The 16,287-nt window shown below is 53.4% G+C and overlaps 1 protein-coding gene and 1 long non-coding RNA gene across 5 annotated transcripts; one reads left to right on the plus strand and one right to left on the minus strand.

The window, feature by feature from the left end:
• Nucleotides 1-2,600: 2,600 nt before the first annotated feature.
• HOXC11 (homeobox C11) lies at nucleotides 2,601-8,191 on the minus strand. The gene is made up of 2 exons (XM_004429134.3): nucleotides 4,094-8,191; nucleotides 2,601-2,841 (listed from the first exon to the last, which is right to left on the minus strand). The coding sequence occupies exons 1-2, from the start codon at nucleotides 4,773-4,775 to the stop codon at nucleotides 2,609-2,611; spliced, it is 915 nt and encodes a 304-aa protein (XP_004429191.1). The 5' UTR covers nucleotides 4,776-8,191; the 3' UTR covers nucleotides 2,601-2,608.
• A 2,405-nt stretch (nucleotides 8,192-10,596) lies between these two features.
• Nucleotides 10,597-15,854, plus strand: LOC147914714 (uncharacterized). Of its 4 annotated transcripts, none has more exons than XR_015554937.1 (4): nucleotides 10,597-11,554; nucleotides 11,911-12,611; nucleotides 13,698-14,036; nucleotides 15,110-15,854. It is a non-coding gene; the product is annotated as an uncharacterized LOC147914714 (long non-coding RNA). The 4 variants fall into 4 exon arrangements; XR_015554938.1 differs by having other exon boundaries at nucleotides 11,911-12,056; nucleotides 12,508-14,036; XR_015554935.1 differs by having other exon boundaries at nucleotides 11,911-14,036.
• The last annotated feature ends 433 nt before the right edge of the window (nucleotides 15,855-16,287 follow it).

Consider the following 16,287-nt stretch of genomic DNA (forward strand, 5'->3'; position numbering starts at 1 on the left):
TCCCTTCTGGAACTGGGTATCTTTTCTGGGCTGCACATTGCAGAGAAGGTGGTAGCTGCGGGCTTTAAATACTTTTCCCCCAAATCAAGAACCATTTGGAGACTAATATTTTGCTTTATAAACAGGTTCATTCTATAGGGTTACGTCCATCTTATTTTATTGGAAATATGGCTGGCAGGCCAATATTCCTTGATATGACTAGTGGATAAACACCATACCTACAGAATTCTCACACACATGCACACATACACACACACAGAGGACCCTCAGTTGCATTCCTGCCGACACTCACTAAACACTTCCTGTGGATACACACCACGGAGGACACCAGCCCTAGATGTGCATGTCCTCAGGTTTACTCCACACTACAGGCAAAAGCATACAAATAATATTCCTTCTCATGTACACCCATAGGCACACCAACTTAAGTAAAATATTTGTGCGTGGGCACATGAGGGAATTGTGGGGCTGCATATACACCCCAGTCTGCAAATTTATCTCAAGACTCATATGTACGTATTAGAGATTCAGATACCCAAGCTGCGGGGATCCCTGTCATCAAAAACAGCGACGGAATCTAGATGCACAGTCCGTAGCCGTGCCTTTTTCTTTCGTTCAACAGAATTGTATTGACAAAAACATTTTCTTTGAATTACATAAGAACAGTTCCAAAGAGAGGGGAAAGATGAGAGAATTGGCCCCAAATCACTGCCCCCAAATAACGAATTTGGATCTGAGCCTGCCGGAGTGTCCTCACTGAAAGGGCTGGAGGGACTATGGTTATCTTTACACAGAAGAAACATGCATCAAATATAGATGGATGTGGTGATCGTCTCCAGGGTCATCTCCTTCCTCAGTGCCCCACCTATGTCAACCTCTTACGAGAAAAATCTCTGGGGCTTTCTACTCTGGGAGACCCAATGTATAGACAGCTGGGTGGCCCCAGCCTAGGGTCTTCTTGTGTCTGGAGGAGCCTGGCCATTTGTGCTTGAGGGGAAGGGGCCCAGCCCCACCTTCCCACCCTCGGGGGGCCAGCCGCAGTGTGGAAAGGGAGGGGGCTGGTTTCTCCTCCTCTCCCCTCCTTCCTTCAAAACTGTATATAAAAATTCCAATACAGTCTTCTCATGGAGAAAAAAATGAAAGCCCTACCACCAACCCTACACATTTAACTGCGACAGACGGAGACATCTGGCGGAAGGGCGGTGGAGCCAAGAAAATTCCTATAAATTTAAATTCGATGATGGTTACAATTAACTCCACAACAAACGTGTACTTAAACGGAAAGCATTGCTGGGCGTTTGGACGCAGCTCAAGCTGCACGTGAGAAAGGAGGGCTTTAAGAGTAGCCGTGGAAGGTCCTCAGCTCAAGAGCGGGAGGAAGCTACCACCACACTCTTGCCCCTGCCAGTGGAGAAGGGGGTGCAGGCCCGCCAGCTCGGCCTACCTCACCTTCACGCGCCTGTCCTCGCCTGTCCTCCCCGGCTGGGCTCTGCCCGCCTGCCTCCCCCTCTGCTTTGGGAGCATTGAGGGTTTTAAGAGGAGAGGGGCTAATAAAAGGGTCAAATAAAATCATAATATTGAACAGAATGAAATATCTTTATTTGCCACCAAAAAAAAAAATTCACAGCAATCCCTCTGGGACGGGAGCAGGGTGGGGATTGCACACGTACACACGCACTCACGCACATGGAGAGAGATGGGTGATTGGAATCTCATTCCAGGCGAGTCCTCCCCCCATCCCCTCCGGGTAGAAAGAAACGCTTGTGAAATTTATTTACAAAAATTCAGGCCCCAGCATGGGAGAGGCGCCCAATCCTATCTCCCTCCTGCCTCGTCCACCCCAATCTTTTTTTTTTCCTCATAAAAAAAAGGAGGTAACAGCTGCATAGACTATAACTATAAATCCGTGGAGTGTGGCACGGCTTGGAAAAAGGTTAGGAAACCTCAATGCACCAGTTAAGAAATTTCAAAGGAAGGCTCTACACGTTCACAGGGAGAACAGCTAGGCTCGGGCGGGGCCTGGGCGCAGACGGAGGTAGGACACGGACTTTGCACACCTAACACCAGGTCGAAGGTACAGAAATTTCACAGCAAGGCAGGATCACATTTAGCTGCCCCCTAGCAGTGGGGCCAGGTGGGGTAGGGGCGGGGAGCCCGAGAAGTCTCCCCTCGCAGACACGGTGTCTTAGCAGATCTTTACACTTGGGCAAGGAAGGCTTTCAGTTCAAGGATTGTTCGGCTCCGGCGCCCACTAATCTCGCCCCTCCCCCACCCAATCCGAGCAGCAAGACATTGTCGCGAGGTGTGTTTTCTTTTAAATAAAGAGTCTTGGCTTCGGCGCCAACGGAGTCCACTCGCCACGGGCCAGACACTTCCCTTCAGCCCCTTTCCAGGCCCGTCCCTGTCCCCCAGCGAGAGTCAGAGTCCCCCAGCGAGAAGGTGGAGGAGGTTCCGGAGAGAAGAGCGAGCAACGGCAGTGGGGGCCAGCCCTGGCCACAGTCCAGTTTTCCACCCGCGGAAAGAAGGCGACTTAGAAAATAAAAAATAAAAATAAAATAAAATAATTTCCCCCTTTCCCCTCCCTCCCCCAAAAGGGCCCGGTCTGCGGTTACAGCAGAGGATTTCCCGAGAAATACTGCAGCCGGTCTCTGCTTAGTTTTTTTTCTTTCATCCTTCTGTTCTGAAACCAAATTTTCACTTGTCGGTCCGTCAGGTTCAGCATCCGCGACAGCTGCAGCCGCTTCTCTTTGTTGATATACACGTTGAAGAAAAACTCGCGCTCCAGCTCCCGGATCTGGAATTTCGAATAAGGGCAGCGCTTCTTGCGGGTGCGGGGGGCGTCTGGAGGGGAGGGGAGGGGGCAAGTGCGAGGAGAGGGGGAGAGAGACACGTGAGACCCGGGCGACCCCAGCCCGCTGAGCGCTCGGCGGCCCTTCTCCCAGCCCCACCGCCAGCCGCCCTCCCGCCAGGCCGCCGGCTCTCCGCGGGCGCAGTGCGGGGGGAGCCGCGACCCCCCTGCCAGGTCGAGCGCGCCCCGATCCGGGCCACCGCGGGGCCCGCGCCCCCTCCCCTCGGGCGAGAGCCGGGGCCGACGGAGTCTGGGGGAGAAGGGAGCCAGCCGACCCCAGTGCGTCCCCGTGGGCCCCGCCTGCTCAGCCGCGGTCCTCGGCCCCTTCCTGCGCTGCCCTCCCGGCGGCTCTGAAAGCCCACCACCCCTCCCCCAGAAATCTAGGGGAACCGCGGAGAACAGGCGCGAAGACGTGAGATCAGGCGAGAGCAGTGGGGAGGCGGGGACGAAGCGAGCGAGCAGGCACCAGAGACACCCGAGCGCCCAGACCGCTTCCGGGGGCCCTGGCGCCCCGGGACGCCCGGCGGGCCGCGCCTTCCCCGCTAGGCCGGCGCGGAGGCCGCGGACCGCAGAGACACGCCGAGACCCCGGCCTGGAGCGGAGGGGAGCCCCGAGCCGCCTCTCCCCGACCCCCTGTCGCCGCTGACCCCGGGTTGCTCGCGGTTCTGCTCCAGGACCCGCGAACACATAGTTTGAACATTTCAAAAATAGTTTTTAAAAGAAGCAGAGCCGCCCTGCCTGGCCTCTCCGGACTGAGGTTCTGCTCCATCGCCTCTCTCCCCCACCTCTCCCCCTCTCTGAGTTACTCCCTGTCTTTCCCTCGCCCTCCCCTTTCTCCCCCTCCACTCCTCCCCTCCCTCCCACCCCCCGGCAGCCCGGCTCCCCATCCTTCCTTAAATGCTCCTCTAAGTTCACGATCAAAGTTAATATCGCCCGCGATGGTGGCGCTTTTAAAAATTTCACAGACCGAGGGAGATAACGGGGAGGGGGGTTCACCCGGCTTTTCCAAAGAGCCCTTTTCCCTCCCTCCCCACCCCTTCTCCATCGTAAAAAGTCGAGTCGTTGGGAGAGAGGGCTTTGTAGGTTATAATAAAATCCTTTGAATGCTTATAAAACTCCACATAAAATCGGACTGACCCAAAACACGAGGCCGTCCCCGCTCCCCTCGCCTCCCCCCTACCCTCGCCCTCCCTCTGGCGCTCCCTCCCTCGCTGCCCGCCTGTCCGCCCGGCCGCTGCTACCTACTGGGGGCGGCTCCCTTGGCCGGCTCCTTGGCCGCCGAGTGGGCTGAACCGGACGAGCTGGGATTCGTGTTTTCCTCCTCGGCCTCGGCCTCCGCACCCGCCTCAGCCCGGGACGCCAGTCCCGAGGCCGGGGGCGCCTCGGGCTCCCCCTTGGCCTCGCCCTTGCCCGGACAGGGGGGCTCGGCAGGCGCGTCGCCGCCGCCGCAGTAGGCGTTGTCGAAGAAGCGGTCGAAGGCTTGAGGCAGGACGCTGTTCTTGTTGACTGAGGAGTAGAAGCCGGCGGGGGCTGCGTGCGGGGCGCTGGGGTGGTGGTGGCCGCCGTAGGAGCCTTCGTTTTTCATGAGGATCTCGGTGACGGTGGAAGGAGGCAGGCACTCCCGGTGCATGAGCTCGTCGGCCGCCGCATAGCAGGAGGAGTAGCTGTTCCGGTGGTGCCACTTGCCGGATGGCTCCAGGCCGTAGGAGACCTCCCGGACCGGGGGCACTTGGGCCGAGTAGGGATAGGAGATCTGACGAGAGGGGGCCTGGGGCAGGAAGGAGGAGACCGTGGAGAACTCGGGCACGTAGTAAGTGCAACTGGGGAGATAGAGGTTGGAGGCGCAGCTGCCTCGCTCGCCGAAATCAGCGCCCCTCTCCTTGCGCGACGGCGAGCAGAAGTTGCCCAGGTTGACCGAGTTAAACATCGTTCTCTTCTCCTGCCGGCTCCAGATGGAGGTTTTGGACCCGGTCTAGCGAGGGGGGAAAATTTGGGAAGGCGAGATGACGCGTTATCCGTCTTAGTCTCTCTCCTGGAGCACGTGATCCAAAGTAGATATTGTCATATATCAGTTCGGAGCACTTCGCACACGTAGGAGGGGTTCTCTCTTAGGTAAGATGGGGACGTTCAGGCGATTGGTTTGCAAACACCGCAGAAACATTATGAAAATCAATTGCAGATTTGTATTCGTTTTTCTCTCGTCACTCCCCTCCTCTCCATTCCACAGAGCGAGCAAAGGAGGAGAGAGAGGGTTGGGGTGGGGTGGGCGGTGGGATGGGCGGGGGCGGTGGCTGGGAGGGGGTAATTGTATTTTTTTCTAGCTGCTGCTCTTTTTTCCCTAGGGTGGGGGAAGGAGGAGGGCTCTCACGTATGGGGGGTCTTGCCTCCTCCCCGTGATCAGTCTGAGACTAGGATGGGGATGAGGACCTCTTTCCCCACTGCCTGATTCCGCCAGAGATGGGAATCCTTCCCCCCAACTCTCAGGGACTCTTACCCGCCAACCCGAAGAGGGCCAGCGCCTGTTTAGAAGAGTTTGAAGAAGTGGATTCTCTTCCTGGCCGAGGCTGGGTGTCAAGACTCCCTTTCCCCTTTGGAGAGACTCCTCAGAAGAGCATCCGAAGTTTCCCAAAGGTGAGGCAGCCAGCAGCAAGCTAGTGTCCCAACTTTGTCTGGCTTGCTGCGCTGCCGGCGGCTAGGGACTCAGATTAGTCATAAACGAGTGGTAAGGAGTGAGCCAGCCGCCCAGCCGGTGCCTGGCGAAGTCTGGGAAAAACCTTCTCTAATGTTGTGTTAAATATTTAGTATGAGAGAGTGGCCCTGGGTGAATATTTCATGCCTGCCTTTATTGTCAATCAATGCACAGAAAGCTACATCCACTGTGGATTTTTAAATCTCAAACCCCAAAGAAAAAGGTTGGAATGAGAGCCATGTATCTTCTCTGTTGGGGCCCTTTGGGTTGGGGGCTCAGCCTCAGCTTGGGGGCTAAAAAGAAGCCTGGTGTCAAGGTCCTGGAAGGATATGGTGGGGGACTAAGTTTGGGGCTTCTATCCTTGAATGATTTGGGGGCTGTGAGCTGGGTGGTGTGGCCAGGTGTGGGTCTTTAGGACAAACCAGCAGGGCAGTGGAAGGGAGCTGAGGAACCTAGATGGGCAGGGCTGGGCCAGGGGCCACTCCCTAGGGGAAGTCCCCAGCCCTGCTTCCAGGGGCTGCAGCCAGGCCTGGTGCTTCCTTCCTGTTTCTCAGCCCTGCCCTGCCCTCCTCCACATCTGCTAGCCTCCTGGATGGTTGTGGCCCAAGGGGTGGACTCAGTGGTTCTGCTCTCCCTTGCCTCCCATTCCTCTGGGTGCCACAGGACACATCTGGGCAGCTGAAAATCACTTTATTGAAAGGTTCTGGACTGGGTACCAGAGTAACTGCCACGAGCATAAAGCAACCTTGCATCCAAGGAGGAGCCGCTAGGGCACGATTTATTCGGGTAGGAGGGGAGGAACTGAAGCCCTCAAGGACTCTGTCCATTTCGCTCTCGGGGAAAGCAAGAAATGGCCCAAACTCTCTTTACATCCCTAACTCTTGGTTAAAATCGGTTTCCACTTTTAAAATATTATTTGGATTTGATTTTCCTTGCGGAACTTGATGAGGTACTGAGACCCCAAAAAACCAGATGGGGAAGACACAAAAAATGGTAACTTGTCCCTAAATACAACCCCCCAAATCCATTTCTTCTAACCCTCCTGCTTCCCCCAATTTGATTGGCCTTTAAAATAACACCTGGGGTGAAGGGGTGAAGACGCCTCAGCCATGGGTCCCATTCTTGGGGTGGTTCTGGAATACACAAGAATAGGCCTCCAGCACCCCTCTACCCATTCATCACTGGGCACTGCTTCCTGAGCCCTTCCTTAGACCTGGCCAGATCTTAACCGAGGGCAAAGAGGAACTAGATTGGGGCTTCGCTCAAGTGTGGGACTTCTCTGTCGGTAAGGGGCTACAAGAAGAAAAATCTGTTGCTTTTCCTCCTTCCTCTACCCCTTTTTATAGGGTGAGCTGGGGCCGGAATTTTTAATTGTAATGATGGGGAACTATGGACTGTGGCTTTTATGGGGTTTGTGCTGACATCATTAAACTTGAGTTTATTGGAGGCAAAATGCTCCCCAAACAGTGATAGGAACCGGCAAAAGGTGCCCCCATCCCTTGCAGAGGTGTGGATGGGCTCAGAGGCTCAGCTCCAGCTTTCCGCACTTCCCTTTAGGGCCCAGCTTCCTTCCCCATCCTGGCCTCCAGGGTGATGTGGGGCCCAAGCCCCCAAGGCGAATTCTGTGCCGCCAGGGCTGCCAGTGGGGAGGGGTTGTGCTTCCTGTGAGGAGACAGCTGTGGGCCTGAGCACTTGAATTTGACCACCAAAGTTTACTCCAGGGCCACCATAAAAGTGAGCCAGGCGGCTGCAAGGAGCTGCTGGCGGCTCTATTTCCTTGAAACAAAAAAGAAAGGCAAGAAAGAATGTCAAAGGAGTTGATGTCCAGGAAACTCCAGGGTCACCCAAATGAGGCTTCTGAGAATTAATATTCTTCCCCCTAAAAGTAAGGCACAAAGTTTGATTTTTTTTCTAGTTTTAGCCTGACTTTTAATTTTTCAACAACTTAAAAAAAATCCCAGCAATTGGAGGTTGCCGTTGGGGTCAAGGAGTGAAGGCCCCAGCCACTGAGGTCAGCAAAGCATTGATTGGCAAAAAATGCCCACGGTGTGGGCTAGCGGCCTCCCTGCCTGACTCTAGGTCCAGGCGTCTCTGAAGCATAGACTGAGCTGCCTGTTCCACGCTGCACCCCATAGCATCAGTGCCTCCCCTGACATGAGATCCATCTGTGGCCCCAAATTGGTTCCCAAGAGCCCTGGCAAGCCCTACTCCCTGGAGTGGAGGCGGCTTTTCTCTCCTTGTCTCATGGGTGCCTGTGGCCCCTCCACCCTTCTGGAGTCTCGGCTTTCACCTGAAATTTTCTGCCACAGGGCCATCCTGCCAGCCCCACTGGCTCTTGGCCTCAGGCAGCACCGCCTGCCTGCCTGCCTGGCCGCTAGCAGGCAGCTGGGGTCTGGGCAGCTGCCACGCGGTACTCTGGCCAGGGCCGCGACAGACTCCAGCACCCTTCCCTGCCACATACGGACACCAGAGGCGGCTGCAGAAGACGGCATTATCTCCGGAATCCTGGCCGGGGGACCCCCACCGCAGCACCCCAGCACAGCGGTGGGCCGCCTTGTCCACCTCCTCCGGCTGCTCTGGACTCTAGAGAGCGGCCTTTGGTGGGGAAAGGGGCCCACACCACAGACGCTGAACTGGGAGGCAAACCCACGGAGGAGGAAGGGGGCCCTCAGAGCTCGGATGCGCTTGGACTGTAAGTTCGGTCGCGCGTGGAGTCAATAAAAAGATAAGCAATGAGCGCATGGGCACCGTCAGCGGTTCCGAAGCTGAGCTGGCTGGGATGAGTCCTCATGAGAGGTTGGCTTGCTTCTTTTTTGCACATTTCTCTCCCTTAGAGCAATACCGCGGCGTTTAAGAATCCCTTCAGTGTGCTCAGGGATTTTCAGGCCAGCGGTTTATCTCGCACCAGGTACACCTCCGACCCCAACCAGGGAACTAAAAGGCGGTGGGACTGCCAGTTCTCGGCCTCCACTTCTCCTCAGCCCTGGTCACCGCCCCAAGCCCAAGGCCCCAAGTCAGGCCACCTAAGCCGGTGGACGCTGCTCCTGAGGTTCCCCTGGCCCCTGGACGGGATGAGGGGAGTGAGAGGGGCAGCTCCTCCGGCCCCGCAGCCCCACCCACTCTCCTCCGCGGAGGGATTGTCCCAGGAGGCTAGCGGCTCGACCCCATTTCTTCCCATAAAAGTCCCATTTTACGAGCCAGTTTCACTAGCCCCCTCACAAATGCTTTAAAATGAAGGAAATGGCTTAAAAGCAGTCTGGAAATGGAGCCGCTACGCTTGGACCTTGGTTTCTAAACCCAGTTGCAGCAGCACAGAAAATGCCTTTTCTGGGCAGGATGGCCCTGCTGGGCCACCCGGATCTCCGGCCTCGCCGCCGCGCGGACGCTGGGTTGGCCGGAGCCGCCATTCCCCGGCTTTAGCGCCTGCTTAGGCTCGGACCCAGACCCGTAGATCAAAGTGAGCTCGCGGCATTTTTATGAGATCAACTTCAGTGGCTCTTTACTTGTAATCAGACGCCTGGGTCGAAAATGCAAAAGGGAACAGCCCATCAATCCAAAAAGGAAAAGGAGAGAGACAGAGAGAGAGGAAGAGAGAGAGAGGGATAGAGACAGAGAGGCGTGGGGTGAAAAAATTCAGGTGACACACAGCAAGAAGATTTTGGTCACCAACAAAAAAGATCCTTTGCCTGCAGCAAGAATGGTTTGTAGGTCTGTCCCAGCCTCCAGGCCCTGCCATCTGCCTGCACATTTCGCCCGGTTTCCAGGAGCCAGGAGGCCTGACTCTCCTGTGTTCTGAAGCTTGATCCGAAACTTTCCACAGTGTGGACACGGTACGAGGGGCGAGTGTGGCCGCCTGCAGTCCCTTGCCCCAGCGGGGAAGTCGCCTTCTGCTCAGGATTTAAAAGTCTCTCCCATTTCGCTGCTTTCCTCTCTGCTGTCTCTGTGGTTCTCTCATCACTACAGCCAGAAGTTGAGTTACAGGAAGATTTGCCAGAGATTTATCGCCTGGCCCCAAACTTGGAGAGCCTCCTTGTCATAAACAGCCGTCTATTGTCTAGACTTTTATCTCCGGGTATGGATCGTGCATTACTGAGGCTCAGGAGACACGAGCCTGGCTCTGTGGGGTGTGTGTGCAGCCAAATGCTTGTGCCCCCCACCAGGGTTTCTGTGGGTAGGTTTAGGAGAAGGCACAAATGTGGGTGTGCTCCTGGTGCTAGGCAGGTACACTGATGGAGGCTCGAGATGGGAAGGACTGTCTGTGCCTGGGAACATTCTGGTGCATGTACTTGTGTGTTGGGTGAGAATTTGTCACGGTGCGCTTTGTTTCTGGGGCATTTTAAGTGTTCCTGTCTGGGCTTTTGCAGGTTTTATTAACCTGCATCCGCTTGGCCTGTTTATGTCCCTTCGAAGCAGATCATCTGGTGTTTTTCAATATTGGGGCCCACTGTGTGTGTGTTTGGCTTCTCTGAAGACATAGGTTTCTCGATACCTTTCCAGTCTTGCTCCCTCAGATTCCTCCACCCACCTTAAATCACACCTCAGCCTCTGCCTTCACCAGAGTGCCTGGTCCTCACTCCCTGCAAGTCCCTAAATCTCCCAAGTGGCTACCAATTTTCTGTCACAGACACAGAACACATTTTTGGAGGATGGGGTCTGGCTATCTCTGTCTTTCCCACACTAGGGGGAAATGTGTCCCAGCTCATAAATGTCCTCACTTCCTGGGGCTCCCCTTCCCAGGGCTGAGGGGGACATCAGAAAGGACCTCCCTAGTGCATTTGACCTTTACAAATGCTCTCCACAGAACTCCAGAGAACGCCAAAGAGGGTCTGCTGCTCCCTCCCTGGGGTTTCCTGGCAGCAAATGTCCCCACCCAGGCCACCCCCTCAGCCCCTTGAGCCCAGGCAGTAGGTTGTTTGCCCAGATTAAATGTCTGTGGGAGAGACGCTTATCACCTTGTGTCTCAGGGTCAGGCGCTTGTTTTGAAAGCCAGGGTGCTTTAACACCAGTAGGAATAGTCAAATCCTCCCCCTTTGTTTTTCATTATCAGAACACAGGGTGGAAGGGCTCTTGGCATGGAGGCCTGGGAGCTCCTCTGACCACCCCTGCTGCTCCTGGGGGTTCCCATCTGGCCCCCAATCCCCACTTCAGGTCCCTGAGAGCCCTTAGGCACCCTCAGCCAGGTAGGCAAAGGGGGAGGGGACTGACCCCAGAGACTGGTTTTCCAGGTGAGAAGAGTGGAGGTGACAAAAATTAGGGGTTTGTAGAGCATCAGCTTTAACCAGAAGCCCCCATAATTGCTTTCTGAGCATCTCCTTTCCTTTGCCATACAATTCCCATTTAAAAAGCGATGATTAGGACTAATAAGGGCTCCGTGGCGCCAAGCGCGCGAAAACAAGCTGTGAGGTCCAGGAAAAAAGAGGTCAGCCCTTCACAGACACCCCCACACCATATTCATTCCCTCTCTCTCTCGTCCCTGGTGCTACCCTGGAGGGAGAAGATCAAGGATTCCACTTCAGGCTCCTTTCTCCCGCCCGGCGTCTTGGGCTGAGCCCGCCGGCTGCCCACAGCCCGGGCTGACGCCGCCGCCGCTCCGGAACTCCCTTTCCCTCTGGCAGGCCGGCCTCGGCGCCGCCTCCCTCTCAGTCTCTCCCTGCCTCCCTCCATCCCTGCCTCTCCCCCACCTCTCAGACCAACAAATATCTAATATACTGGTTTCTCCGCACCCGAGGCCTAGGCCGAGCCGGCTCAGCGCCCGGGGATCGCTGCCGGAACACCGGGTGCTTGCGCGGGCGCGCTTGGCTCCCAACCTGTCCCGGCGGCAGCCTCCTCCTTTGCTAGTTGCCCGGTTAAAGCGCTTCTCTCTCGCTTTCCTGCTTCTCCCCCTTTCTTTCCGCCTCTGGATGTGAGAAATTAAGAAATCCAAGTCTCCTACCTTATCAGCCCTCCCCACTCGTGCTGCCTCACTTCTCCTTACCGAGTGGACCGCCTTGTTTTCGGAAGGAAATCTTAATACACATGTAAGCTGTAAATGAACTTTTCTTTCTGACGGCTAATTTTCTCTCCAACTCTTACATCTTGCTCGGTTTCGTGGTGAAATGGCACGGATTTAGAAGTCTGCAGTAGGGGAGGGGGGGAGTGGGGAGCCCAGAGTTACAGTCAGTGGAGAGAGATACGGAAGACCGGGAGATACAGAGAGAAAAAGAGGCGTCGGGGTGGAGAAAGGAGGGAGAGGGGGGAGGGAGGGAGAGGCGGGAGGGAGGGAGGGGGGGGAGGGGGCCCCAGCTGGCGGGAGCGGAGCCAGACAGAGAGAAAAGGAGAGAAAAGTTTGCCGGAGTCTTCATTAGCTGACTTCTCTGTCCGATGCTTCCCCTAGTCGGTCGAGCTCACCTCCAATAAAGGAAGGAGGGGGATCTTTTTTTAAGGCCCCAAAGAGTCCAGTGTTTACAAGACCAGAAATGCCACAGCCGCGTCCTGGCAGAAAGAAAGGCTGAAATGGAGGACCGACGCCTTCCTTATAAGGTACGATGCTAACTTGACCTTCACTTTGTCTTGGCGCCCCCCGCCCACCCAGACTGCTGCAGGCCGCCAGGCAGAGCGACCCGGGCGTCTGCCTCCCTCCTTCCTCTCTTTCCCCGTCAAATCTCTTTCTTCTTTCCTTTTTTCCATTTCCCTCCTTTTTCCTTCTTCTCCGTTTTTCCTACCTTTTCCTTTTTATTTCCTTCTTTTTTTTTTTTTCTGCTGTTCCTCTTCCTGACCCTTTTCTTTCACTTTTCCCTTTTATTCTGGCCTGCCAAGTTTTCATGGTGTCCCTGGATCTGTCTTGCCCTGCTCTCTATTGCAATCTCTTTCTCTCCCCCACAGCCTTCTGGTCTTTTGAATTCTGGAAACAAGAAAAAGTATTTTCAATTCTCTCCTCATCCCTACCCCAACTGCCCTCCACAGCCCTAGCCTGGCTTCTGCCCCTATCCAGGTGTCCTCGGGGAAGAGCGTCCAGGAAAGAAGGCCATTTTGGGGTCAAAGGGGGCTTCACTCTGGGCCGGGTGCCCACTTGAGGATGGCAATGAATTGGTTTTGGTAAGACCCTGTTTTCCTCTCTCTGGCCTCACCTGCCAAGCCTCTGTGACCCTGCTGGTCTTGAACTGAGGGCAAAGCCCTTGATTGTGGGGAGCAGGAGGAGAGCAGAGAGCACTGCTCCTGAGACTAAGGGGGAGATTTAAGTACCAAATTGTTGTTTACCCTTCTGCAAGCTCTCAGCCCCTAAAATCCTAGAGATTTCCCTTAAGACATTTGGGAAGGAATTTAGAGAATTAGGGATTTCTGGAGATTCACACACCCATAAAAATAGGAAAGAAAGACTATCAGGGCCTCACTACCCTGACTCTTGCTGCCTCCCAAGCTCCAACAGAGCCACTGACACTAACTCTAATCATATCTTGTGCGGCTATAAAATAAACGATATTATCGACACCCCTATAATTATCTATTATTCGCTTACTTGTGATAATTACAATACTAGATGAGGCAGGTCTATGCAGACAAAGTAAAGCCAAGCAAATACCCTGGAAAATGAAAGTGAATCACTGAGGCCTTCAAAATTTCTTGTCCTTTCTTGAGTATGTTCCAGAATCTGTATGCTCCTGTGTAAGACCTCCCTGGTTTAGGAGTAGCCATCCTGTAGGGGCCAGGGTGGTATTGGGGGACCCAACCATCTTTTTTTCCTCTGTATCCCATACACCACCCCCCTCCTCCACACAAACACCGGAGAGGATCAGACAATAAAAGGGAAATGCTTTCTGTCTCTCCTCCAACAATTATCCGGATAATTGCATGAATTCTTCCTTGCAAACTGCTGTGTAGTCAGGGCTGGGATTTCAGCAGGAAGTGCAGGGGACAGGATTGCAAACGGGGGCAACTGAGAGAGTCTGGCATCCTTACATTCCCAGACTTTATAGTTCTGTCTAGTGTTACATTGTTTCTTCAGGCAAAGATCTTTGTTCGCCTTCAGTCATATTTCTCCCTTCCCCCTCCCTTTCTCTCTCTCCCTCCCTCCTTTTTTGGTCCCTTTAAAGGAGACTCAGACCACCTTCTGCTCTTAATAGATAACTATAAAAGCAAAATTAATTCCCGCCTGCCTTTTAATATCAATATCTCTCTGTTAAGTATGCACATTGGTGAGAATAAACAGAATTAAGTGCTGCAGCCCAAACCAACAATTACATCCAAGGTTTGTGTTGTTCTTTTTTTCCATTGAGTCAGGCTTATCTGGGTTGTTCGCTCTGCAGCAAGTAACCAGGGGGTATTTGTATTATTATTATTTTTTTACGAGCTTGTTGGGGCCTGGGCCAGCACCAACTCATAGAAAAAGCAACCACGAAGACAGAGAGAGAGCCAAAAGAGGGAAGAGGGCACCAGAAGGAGATGAAAGGGAGCCACACAGAAAAAAGAGGCGGCGGCAGGCCCCGGAACAAACGTGGCAGAGGGGGAGACAGGCACTCATGTGTATGTATTTTTATTTTTTTTTAATGTTTTTTAAAATTTGGGGTTAGATGAAGAAACGGGAAAATCCAGGGAAGGGGAGGGGGGAGGGGATTATCTGAGTCCCAGCAACAATGCCCCAGAAGGGGAGAACGCTGCATAGAGCGGCGCCGGAGCAGCACCCCCTGCCCCAGAGACTGCTGGGCTGGGACCTCGAAGCCCCCCCTCACGGCCGCCACAGCATCCCTGATCTCCTTATCATCTCCATCTTTATGACGAGGCTTGTTAACAAGACCAGCGAGCTGGCCACGCACATCTATCTCAGCCGCTCATGCTCAGCCAAGCAGCGGCTGGCGGGGGGACTGGTGAAGCACTAATTAATTGATTCCTTTGGACAGTAAAATATGGCCGCGCCTATACGGAAACCAACTAGTCATAAACAATATCTCTGCTGGGTATGAGTGCGCTGTCTCTCAAACAATTTTTCCGTTGACAGGAGTCAGGTAGTCCCGGATTTTTAGCTGCTAAAGAAAGAGCTGTGGGACTAATTTTTAGGGGGCTGAGACAGAGTTAGCTCAGTGCCAGAAAATGCTTCGAGTTATTACCGCCTCTCTAAAAGCATCGGGGATGGGTTTTGTTGAGAAAAGCTTGGCTTTTGGAATAAGCTTTCCCTGCTGCTTGTGTAGACCTGGCCGAGGTTAAGGATGGGAACCAGAGGGAGGAGCTGGGTAGGCCAGAATCTTCTCCCAGGCTGGCTGGGAGGGAGTGGGGCTGCTCTGGGATTTGAGAGGGGTATGGAAGAGGGGCTCCAGCCTTTGCCTCACGCTGCTCTCTAGACTGATGATTTAAAAATAAATTTTTAAAAATTTAAATAAACCTTAGCTTTCAGGAGGCCTTGATTGCCCAGCACAAACTCGGAACCTGCCTGTTCCCTCAACCTGCCCGTTTCACACCTCAGCAGGCCGCTGGGCTTCCCGCCTGACCCCTTTCCTAACTGACAGCCCAGAGTAACTCTATGATATATTTATATTAGGTGTAGAAGAACACATCCTGAGACACAGAGGGTAACCTCATTATGTAATGCTAATTCCATGCAGGCGTGATTATGCAGTCAGACCCTGCTGCAAATGGACTAGACCCCCACTTCAGACGAGAGATACAACAGGGAAATAGAAATCGGAGACCACTAATGAAAATAATCCACGTAGACATAGAAGGAGTTTTAAAAAGACAGAAATACAGAAGGACAGAAAAGAAGTTCAGCCGATGGAGAGCGTCATTGCCAATGCCTGAGCTTCCTCCTGCTACTGTGTTTAAGATCTCCAGAGAAACGTGTATTATAAATACAATAATTTGTGAACTCAAAAACTGTACTTCCATGTATTTGGTACACATACACCATGTGTGCAAACATAATTTACAGAAGATATTTTTCATACACTGGGTAGATATGCATTTTGTCTATATATAATAATATGATGTATTTTCCATGTAATTTTTTAATGTGGATATATTAAAATGGATGCATTTTCCATGCACTGATTTTATATGTCCTATGGAGTGGATACATTCATGTAGCTAAATAGATGCAGGACTGTACATTCACTGTGTACGATATATATATAACAGTACTGTTTATAAATGTTAACAAATTTTTACATATGGTGGATATTCATGCTATATGTAATCTTTTCCCAGGAGGTTGCTTTCCCATACAATAGATAAAAGTCCCTCTGTATGTATATTTTCTAGAGAAATATATTTTCCATGTCCAGAATATATGTGTAATATAGATATCTGTGCATTTTAGACCGTTTCAATATATTGGTTATGTCCGCAGTATGGCCAAATGTGCATTTTATGGAACATCTTTTCCATGCTCTGCATGTAGACTGTGCATCTTTCACGGGGAGCTTTCTTAGCAAGAACTGCAGGTGAGTTCCATCCACAAAGACCTGTCCTTAAAGGAAGTTCTTCACTCCGGGTCAGAGAAATTGACAACGCGAAGGCTTGTCTCTGAGTCCCAAGCAAGTGGCTCCGGCTCGGAGAGGAGAAATCACCCACGGGCAATCGGCTGGGTCACAGTGGCTAAAGGTCCGGCCCTGTCTGGTCTCATCCAAGCCCAGTTCCTCGGCCCCGGTGCCAGGCTCCTTCGGGCGGCGCAGGCTTTGGGAGCCTCCAGAGCAGAGCCGCTGGCGGTGAGCAGCCCGGCGGGAGGGCGGGCCGCCGCTGCGGGGATGCCGCGTGCCCAGCAGAGGGAGGGCACTAAGGAGAA

This window comes from Ceratotherium simum, chromosome 17 (genome assembly GCF_057802395.1).
Source record: "Ceratotherium simum simum isolate JZ-2026a chromosome 17, ASM5780239v1, whole genome shotgun sequence".
NCBI lineage: Eukaryota > Metazoa > Chordata > Mammalia > Perissodactyla > Rhinocerotidae > Ceratotherium > Ceratotherium simum.

What these genes read in the sequence shown, in the direction of transcription:
- HOXC11 (XM_004429134.3), bottom strand. Translation starts at nt 4,775, where the DNA reads ATGTTTAACTCGGTCAACCTGGGCAACTTCTGCTCGCCGTCGCGCAAG. An exon ending in GGCCAAGGGAGCCGCCCCCA is followed by an intron (nt 2,842 to 4,093) that starts GTAGGTAGCAGC and finishes CCTCCCCTCCAG; the next exon opens with ACGCCCCCCGCACCCGCAAG.